Source organism: Esox lucius, chromosome 17 (assembly GCF_011004845.1).
Source record: "Esox lucius isolate fEsoLuc1 chromosome 17, fEsoLuc1.pri, whole genome shotgun sequence".
Classification (NCBI taxonomy): Eukaryota; Metazoa; Chordata; class Actinopteri; order Esociformes; family Esocidae; genus Esox; species Esox lucius.
Window position 1 is genome coordinate 7,646,431 of NC_047585.1, and position 9,876 is coordinate 7,656,306.

At 38.1% G+C, this 9,876-nt stretch overlaps 1 protein-coding gene across 3 annotated transcripts; it reads right to left on the reverse strand.

Moving 5' to 3' along the window:
- Positions 1–2,227: 2,227 nt before the first annotated feature.
- Positions 2,228–8,014, reverse strand: LOC105030695 (trypsin-3). 3 transcript variants are annotated; one of them, XM_010904721.3, is made up of 7 exons: positions 7,786–8,014; positions 6,766–6,838; positions 5,073–5,172; positions 4,566–4,716; positions 4,023–4,164; positions 3,648–3,905; positions 2,228–3,096 (listed from the first exon to the last, which is right to left on the reverse strand). In XM_010904721.3, exons 3-7 carry the CDS (start codon positions 5,125–5,127, stop codon positions 2,944–2,946), a joined length of 759 nt encoding a protein of 252 aa, XP_010903023.1. In that variant the 5' UTR covers positions 5,128–5,172; positions 6,766–6,838; positions 7,786–8,014; the 3' UTR covers positions 2,228–2,943. The 3 variants fall into 3 exon arrangements, with proteins under 3 accessions (XP_010903023.1, XP_010903022.1, XP_034142971.1); XM_010904720.3 differs by lacking the exons at positions 6,766–6,838; positions 7,786–8,014 and adding an exon at positions 5,476–6,339; XM_034287080.1 differs by lacking the exons at positions 6,766–6,838; positions 7,786–8,014 and having other exon boundaries at positions 5,073–5,307.
- Between the last annotated feature and the right edge of the window lie 1,862 nt (positions 8,015–9,876).

The following is a 9,876-nucleotide window of genomic DNA, read 5'->3' on the forward strand; positions in this document are numbered from 1 at the left end:
GTAGAATTAAGGCAGTTCTGAAGGCGAAAGGGGGTCAAACACAGTATTAGTATGGTGTTCCTAATAATCCTTTAGGTGAGTGTATAACTTCAACACAATTAGTTAAATCTCATCTTATGTCCCTCAGACATTCATCCACTGCGTGTAGTTCCATCAGCTCCCAAGAATGCAGATAATTTGGCTAGTAATAATGCTGAATCCAGCTAAATGCTGCTTACAGCTTTAATTGGCAATTGTGATTGCACTGTGTAACACATTTTTAAGTAAGTGTTATTTCCTAATTGCTTATGCCTCAAAAGTATTGCAAATGGCTATAATTCCCCACAAACTTTGTTTTTGTGACCAGGACAGTGATTTTTTTAAATGTACCTATTTTCCAGATAGATTCAGTGCTGAGTAAATTCTAGAACTTTCTAGAACCTTGCAGTAATGTAAATATTAGTATATATACAGGATTATAACAGCATCAAGACATTGCTGGATGCCTTGATGTATGATGAGTATGGCTGGGAGGTCATAGGATACTTCAAAATGGTGGCATTCCTGATGGGTCTCAAAGGCGGTTTTACCAAGTTGAGAAAGAGGCTTGGAACAGCTTTGTCCCAGTGGTTCGGGGCTTCCTGGGCAATGACAAGGCTGAAAACTATATGGTTGAGACTCTGGTGAAGAACTGAGGCACAATGGGTTGTAGAATGTGCCTCAAAGTCCATATCCTCGATGCTCATCTTGATACATTCAAGGTGATCATGGGAGCAGACTCAGAGAAGCAAGGCAAGCGCTTCCACCAGAATATATTGGACTTTGAACGCTGTTACCAAGGACAGTATAATAAGAACATGATGGGAGAGTACATTTAGTGGTTGATTCGTGAAAGTGTTTTACAGTATACTTCTAAATCTTTTGTTGTAATGTTAATTTGGATTCATATGTTGTTTTTTTCTGACTTTATGTGAACAAAAAGACATATTTGCCTGTTTTCAAAATATCACTGTCCTGGTCACAAAAGCAAAGTTTGTGAGGAATAATAGCCATTTTCTATACTTAGGCATAAGCAATTCTGAAATAAAAATTACTACCCAGGAACAAAAATGTGGTTAAATAGTGTTGTTTTTCTTAATGTGTGTTACCTTTTCATTTTGAGAGACCTTGATCTCAGTTGATTTCTCTGTATGAATAAAGGCAAATAAATCTATTAATCAATATAAGCTATAGAATATAACTCTCATGTGAACATTCAAGAGCGTTTTACTATGTTACAGCCAATTTTGTGGGTAGGGCAGTAGGGTGATTCAACAGCATCCATCTAACCTGTTAGATTTTCCATTCTGTTACCTTAGCTTACTGTTAACATTTTCTTTGTGTCGCTGTGTAAAGCTAAGAATGAAGTTAAGGAAATTATTAATATGCATTACTAATGAACACTCACTTAAAGGATTATTAGGAACACCAGTCTTCAACTGTCCAATTTTGGTGAGCTTGTGCAAATTGTAGCCTCTTTTTCCTATTTGTAGCCCATCTGCCTCAAGATTGTGCATGTTGTGGCTTCACAAATGCTTTGCTGCATACCTCGGTTGTAACGAGTGGTTATTTCAGTCAAAGTTGCTCTTCTATCAGCTTGAATCAGTCGGCCCATTCTCCTCTGACCTCTAGCATCAACAAGGCATTTTCTCCCACAGGACTGCCGCATACTGGATGTTTTTCCCTTTTCACACAAATCTTTGTAAACCCTAGAAATGGTTGTGCGTGTAAATCCCAGTAACTGAGCAGATTGTGAAATACTCAGACCGGCCTGTCTGGCACCAACAACCATGCCACGCTCAAAATTGCTTAAATCACCTTTCCCATTCTGACATTCAGTTTGGAGTTCAGGAGATTGTCTTGACCAGGACCACACCCCTAAATGCATTGAAGCAACTGCCATGTGATTGGTTGATTAGATAATTGCATTAATGAGAAATTGAACAGGTGTTCCTAATAATCCTTTTGGTGAGTGTACAGTATATAGGCATTTGGGTAAAAATCTAAATCTTTATTTTTGAAAAAGCTCAAAAACCTACAAAAAGCACCTTTGAACTATATGTCTTAGAAAGATGCTGATGATGCAACAATATATGTTTTAGCAACCAATTAAATGGATGAGAAGTAGGTTAGGTTATATGTTTATGAGGTCAAGCAAAAGTTCAAATACGCAGGTTGAAATGATTGAAAAGTGTAGACATGTGAAAAAAGTTTTTTTGCTTTCTTAAAATCTATATTAAGATTTACAGTATTAATTAAAAATGTTACATGTGGTTGGCACATGATACAAGCTTGTCCCTTGAGATAACCAGGAACACTTTATTTTGGTAACACTTCATTTGGAGAATCCCAAAAGTGTTTTTGTACAGATTTTCTGACTATCAGTAACATCTACTAACCCTAATCTTTATACTAAACCCAACCTTAACTATTTCCCTAACCTTAGTTGTAAATCCTAACCATAATCATAGCAATAATTTGCTTATCAGCAGTTTGTTGATAGAATCACTATCTATAGAATATTATCAGGTCAAAATTGGTACCCTCAAAATAAAGTGTAACCCTAATTTCCTGTCACAAACTGAAATATAACTTTATATTTGTATATAACTTTATATCCTCCTCAGAATTGCATTTCTATTAAATAGATCAACTTTATTCCTTAAATGTTGAGGTTATATCAATATTATGTACATACCTACACAATATCTGCATATTATTTTATTCTGAATCACACTAGTTTTATTACTACCACATACATCTGATTAGATGCCATAAGAAAAAAGTAAGGTTTAATTGTTTACACTGTATGTTATAATAAAGTACATGTCCTATTTTGCATAGACATTACAGTATCAGCTTATCCATACAAGTTATAGCATGGTGATTTTTACAAGGAGAAAGTCAAAAAACAAAATGGTGTCCTTAGTTGTCATTCTGGATGGTCCAATTGATCCAGCTGATATACTTCCTGACCTTGGTGTAAACACCAGGGTAGTAAGGGTTGGCACAGCTGATGCCCCAGGACACAATGCCCTCAAAGTGTCCATTACAGATCAAAGGGCCACCTGAGTCCCCCTGTTTGGATAGAATAGTTTAATATCCAATTGAGAAATGTTGGCATGTACATTCAGACCTGGATTTAAATTAATGTGCAGTCAAGAATTCTATACTCAAATACTTCTAGTGCATGTAATAATATGAAATTGAGCTAGAATATTATCTGAAGTATGTGAACATGTATTTTTTCAAAACTGATTTCTATGCTTTATTACTATTTAAAAGCATATGCATTTTGTAAGGTTAATTGTAAATATTATTTTCGAATGTTAAATGTATGGGATTCTATGTATTAGTCACTGTATTTCAAAGGGTATTTTCAGATAGATTTCAAAATGCAACTACTGGTAAATTTATTTTTATATAATTCCATATCTTGAAATTTCAGATAAATTTCAGATACAAGGCATTCAATGGGCCTACATCAAAGTCAGACATTCAGGCAATTTTTATTGCAAACAACTTGCAATCTATTTAGAATGTACGTCCTTCACATTACTTATAGTAGCCTAGGCTGGTGTGGATGATGGACACTGAAATTAAGCCTCAGATATATTTTCCCCTCTCACCTGACATGAGTCCTTCCCACCAAAGCGAGAGCCGGCACAGACCATGTTGTCTGTGATCCTGAAGTTGTAGTAGTACTGGCAGTTGGTGATGATATCAACATCTACAGCCCGAAGCACGGGGGACAGGACGTAGCTGTAGATGTCAGTGATTCCCCAACCACTTACCATACAGGATGTTCCCTGCGGCAACTGGGGCATATCTGCGCTGGGCAGAAGTGCCGGTTGTACGTTGACGCTGAGAGTTGCAGGTCTTTCCAGCTGATTGAGGGGTGGAGAGAGAACGATGGGAAGGGAAAAGTGAGTAATAGATAAGGGGAAAGTATGGAAATGAATTGACCAACAGATAAATACAGTGTGTCGATCGTATGACATTACTTTGAGCAGCATGATGTCGTTGTCAAAGGTCTTGTAGTTGTACGTGTAGTAGACCACTGCTTTAGAAACATTAAACTCCTGCTCAAAGCCCTCCACTTTGGAGATATTGTGTTCACTCAGCACAACTTTAATTAGGTAGGCCCTGTAGATAGAAAGGAGAGTACAGGGATAAAGAGGGTGGGGGTCTAAGCATTAATCTGCCAACCCAGTATATTTGGACTTAAATGGCAACTAGCAGGAATCATTCCTCATCCTTCTAAAGACACGCTAAAGAAATCATTCCACTTTATCCTATTTCTTTTTTTTGCATCAATGAATAGTATGCCTGTTAATAATCTTTTTAAAGAATCACATTTATAAATGCCGTCCTAAACCTAAGTGGTTAGGGTATTCTCTCTTGCCAGTCTCTAACCCTCCCCAGGCTCAGTTGCTATCGCAAAGGTTCAGAGAAAGAGAGAACTGGTGGATGAGATTAGCCAGACTCGATTCACTTTAGACACAATTGGCTGTGAGAAAGGATGAAATCAAAGTTGCAGTACTCACGGTCTCCAGCAGTGAGCAGCAGACACCACCCACAGAGGGTGTATCAGGGTACCTCCACAGTAATGGTAGTTGTTGTACTGAATTGAAGCTTGATATTTTATAGAGTAAGGTGTCACCTCCTGACCCCCAATGATCCTCTGACCAAGTACTCCTGCAAGGGAAGGAGGAGAAGAGATGGGGAGAAAGTTGTCCTGTGTTGTCAGACCTTGGGTAATAGCACTGTACTGATAATAAGGCTATTGTGATCATGCAAAATCAAGTGTTTTCGGAAGTACTAGCAAGAATACAGCAACATCACTGTGCTCTGTTGGCTTAATTTCCAATACCTCCACCACTGGTGCAAATGTTCATTGAAATTTGCATAGAAATCTTAACTAAATATTTAAAGATTGTGAAAGTAGCCAAGAAGGGGTGATGAAAAGGGGTGATGTAGCCAAGAAGGGGTGATGAAAGCAGGCAAGAGAAGGCTGGTAAGTGAAGGCAAAATATAATCTAGCATGTCTTTACCTGTAATTTGAAGGATGACAATTATGAGCAATGATAAATTACATGATTCTGCCATGATGGTCTGGATTAGTCTGGTCTGTTTGGGATGGAATGTTTGGATCTAAAGTAGACAGAACAGCGCACATAACAAATGGTACCCACTGCCATATAGCTATTCAGGAACATGCACATTAAAGTCTAATAGCTTTGTCTATTACTAATATCATATTTGTGAAATTTTAATTTCAATAAATTAAATTCTAAACATGTAGACAAAAAATGCAGGGCATGCTGTGCATAAAGAAAATACCCATACTGAGATCTGTCTATACTGTAAGATACTGTATTTAATCAATTAAGCATACAGTGTTTCTTCTCTTGTTATTTTTGTAAGTCTTTACCAAGAAACATCAAACCTACTCACCTTTTACAAGAGTAAGCCAGGCACTGCAAACAGGTTCACGCAGTTTGCGACTACATTCTGTCTACACCCCAGACAGAATGCCTGGGAAACCTTTACTACCTTTTATATTGTAGCCATATCCGTTCCCCTATTGTAAGTGTTATTGTCTACCTAACAGTATATCAACCTACTAGGGTCCCATTCATCAGGGCACACTGGAGCAAAATGTTTTACAACAGCAAACTAAGAGACAGCATTTCTTATTGAACAAGTACAGTTAGTTGCTCGCGGCATCAGTTCGATTACATCGGTTTGGTGCCAAACGGGTGTGAAGTGGTTATGTGCTAGGCTGAAAGCTGAGACTGACCCAGTACATCACAAAGACAAATAGAATCTCTTTTATCATTCCTCTCTGTCTTTTTCTAGGGCACTGGCCTTTGATTATTTGTGTTCTGGCATTCAAAGTCGGCTGTTGGTGAGGAGGAAAATTGAGTATTCGGAAAAAGGAACTGAATACATTGTCTGGGGACAGATAAGTCTCCAGGCATGTTGTTGGCTATTATGTTTTTTTTTGGTTTCAAAAGATGTGAGAGCTCTAGTGTAAGAGGTCAAAATTAGAGTTGTTTTATATGATTTATTGCTGATGATATAATAATTTTTCGGGTCCCTAGTTGTTCTGGATGGTAGTTGAATTTCCCCAGTTTTCAAAAGGCTGGAGTACCTCATGCTGGCTTCCAGTTGAAGCTTGCCTCCACAACAAAAACATACAACTTTGCTGATAGTCGCTGTTACACACCCCAACCGATAAGCCTAGGGGAATGCAAGGACTTAACACCAATACCCCAACACTAATGCCAAGATGAATACAAACAACAGGATCCCAACCATAACCGTGGAACTGCAGTTCAATCAATACATTTTATCCAGAAGGAAAACGGTCCACTATATACAATAAAAACATACAGCAGGGGAAAGAAAAACCTGGGCGGTGCTGCCTACCACTGTAAAGAAAAATAACACCCCTAACCTAGTCTACTTTTTAAACAAATAACCTCTTCCCTAACTTAGATAGATAAATTGCCTTACCTAACTACACTACCTAAACTCTCTAAAAGCTATTACTCAAGTGTGACTACACAAAGGTGTATATTGTGTGCCGGTATGTACACCCATGGGCATCTCACCTAACACTAATTCCCCTGCTGCACCCATCTCTGTGCACACATAAAAACAGAGTGTGAACAATATGCAACCGCTTCACACAGAGCAAAGAAAACAAAAAGACACACGAGAGAAATGAAATGACAGCACTTAAGAATCAGTAGTCAACATCCGGAAGTGTGATGACAGGTGGGAAAACCGACGTCCAATCACCCTCCTGCACCTGTAATACAGGCACAGAGGTAGAACAGCAAGGGCACGTAACAGACACTTTGTGTACTTACTATTACTGGGCAGTAACATGCCTAGAACATTTTCAATGGAGTGGCCAGGTGGGTCCAGTAGTTATTTTGGAATGTCGAAATTACCAACAAAAATACAGACATGTGAAAACTGTGAAAGAGAGCTTTTCAAGGTTTAAGACGCTCAATACATTAAATGTCAGCAAATATAACCTAGAGTGTTGGTTGGTTGGTTTTCAGTATCATTGGCTAAGTCAATGTAGGACTAACACCTTCCAAACTGAACTGGTGTGAAAATGTAGACAAGAATAAAAATCACATAAGTCTTCCCTCCATTTTTCATTACCATAGCCATTTTAAACACATCATCTTACCTTACACAGTGCACACTCCAATGCTTCAAAAATATAATATTCCATAAACCCTCAGTTCCTTGTCAGAACAGGTTATCAATTGGTGGCTATGACCAAATATATGGAATGGCTCATGGAACAATTACCATGGTTAGTATAAAACATAACCTGTCCTGCTCATGTCTCTTAACACTCTGCTGTAGCATAACCTTCTCCTCTTACCCCATTTTAGAGGGAGGAATCTGCTGGATGCGGGCGGATATGTTAAGATTTTTAAATATCTATATCTATGATTGGTTAAAGTTACAGAAAACCAGACATTCTCATGTCACTTACATGGTGCGGACACACGTCATACACACACGTGTGTAAGCTTTCACTCACTCATTTCAATGCTAAATTCACACCATTTCAAATCGGACATTAGTGTCTGTAAACATCTGGTGTGTGTTAAACAGAAACCTTTGATAGCCAACCATTAAGATCATTATTAAGCTATTTAATTTATTATAAATGCTTGAATTCTATTATCACTAGTCATTAGATTATTGCCTTCACCTGTGTTTTCTACTCACCTGTGTCCTGTTCCCTTGTTAGGCCTTGTATTTAGTTAGTCAATTGTTCAGGTCCCTGTTGGTCTTTGTTTATATGTCTACGGCCGTGCTTCTCATGAGTCTACTTGATGAAATTACATTTGCTTTTTGAAACTGCTACGCCTGTGTCCTGCCACCATGCCGCATGCTGCAGGAATTCTGTTTGTCCCTAAAATTTAAATTTGGGTGACCCTAGTGATGGGCTGCTCTGCACTATCACTCAATACAGTTCTGATTTGTTCAACACTGACTGTATCGGAACAATGTTAATACACAATGCTCTGAAACACTTTCCGGTCATGTGACGCTGGGTGTTGAAACATCATGTGTTTTTGAACGAAACCAGGTTTCGGTTTTTTATATACTTCAGCAGTGGTTTAATTTGTAGCCAGATCGAAATCCTAAGCACTTACTGGAAGTGTTTCATAAAGCCTTGACACAAATGTTACGATTGTCATCACTAGGTGACCCCCCACCGCTTCCGCCTTGTTAAAAAGTTGTACTGTTGTTCAAATTAGCTCTTGTATTAAATGTATGGCACTCTGAATAAAGAAATCTGCCAAGAGACTAATATCTGAAATGTAGCTAGCGTTAGTTGTTTGCAGTAATTGTAAGTCGCTGTTGATTAAAGCACTTGCTGAATGACTGAGAACTACTGCATTCAGTAGGTATAGAAAGTCACCACCCACTTTCAAAATGTTTTGTTGCCTTACACCACATATGTCAAACTGGTTCCTTGGAGGGCCGAGTGTCTGCAGGTTTTCACTCTCACCTTGTACGTGATTGATTAATGAGGTCACTAAATGGTTAGTTTCTACCCTCACCTAGTGGTTTAGGTCTGAACTGGGAACCAATTTATAGGACAAAGCATGCGTGGAACTGGTTTGACACCCTTGCCTTACATCAGATTTTATGTGTTTTCATTTCATTGTGTATCAGCTTTATTTACACACAGTTACATACAATATATAAGTGATACAACATTTTTTATTAAAACTCTATTTGGAAAAGTGAACCACAAATGTTTTCATTTCAGACCGTAAAGCAACAAAAGAGGAACATTTTGAAAGACATTTGTGCATTTAAAGAAATACTCTACATTTTATGTTGAGTGTTTCTTTACATTAATGCACAAGAAACACTTTTCATTGGTATATACCAGATATATAGGTATTGTTAGAAAAATATACAGTACATATGACAGGCTTTGGTCACAAAATATATACGGACAGGTCAGGGCTCTGCAGTGTCTCCCACTATGGTTCAGAAATGTTTACAATGCGATACTATTCGCTCAGTGGCTTAGGATGGTCCAGTGGTTTAAGTACTGCCTCCAGTGCACATGTTATGCTGTAGCATCTGTAAAGTACTGCCTCTGGTGTACATGTATTGCAGTAGAAATCTTTTTCACTGCTCTTTTAGCAAGATCTCTATCTTTCCCGTTTAAAAAAAATATTACTATCCTCTAGAATGATATAACATCTTGGAAGCGTCTGACCTCTTTAAGGCGCTGGGAGTCAGAGGAGGGGGAAATTCTATAAAGGTCTACTTTGTTGCCCTCTTTCCCTTTTTTCCCTTAACCCCTTTCCCTCTGTTTCTCAATCAAGTTGGTACACACTTGGCATTGTATCTGAACAGTGTGGCCATGGTGATTGAAATCAGAACTCTGCGGATAGTTGCTGGGTGAATACTATTTAGAAATGAGATATAATCACTTCCTGTGTAGCTTACTACAAAATAACTCTAGTCCACTTCGCATTCCAACTGGCTTCACACCCTTTGATCTCACATCCACTTTGCTATGAATATGAACATGCTAGTAGTGTCTTTGTACCGTGCACTGTAGTTTTGGAGCTCTTGACAGTCAAATGTAAGTATAACATTCTTGTCTTTTAAATTGAGATTTTATATATATGGTGAAATAAAGAAAATGCATTGACATTTGAATCTGTCCCAGCGATATATTGAATCAAAAATGTGCTTACACCACACATTGTTAGGACAATTTCTTTGCATCGGCTCATTACAAAGACTTGCATCGCTGATACCCAGTAGAAAAGACATTTCTGCAGA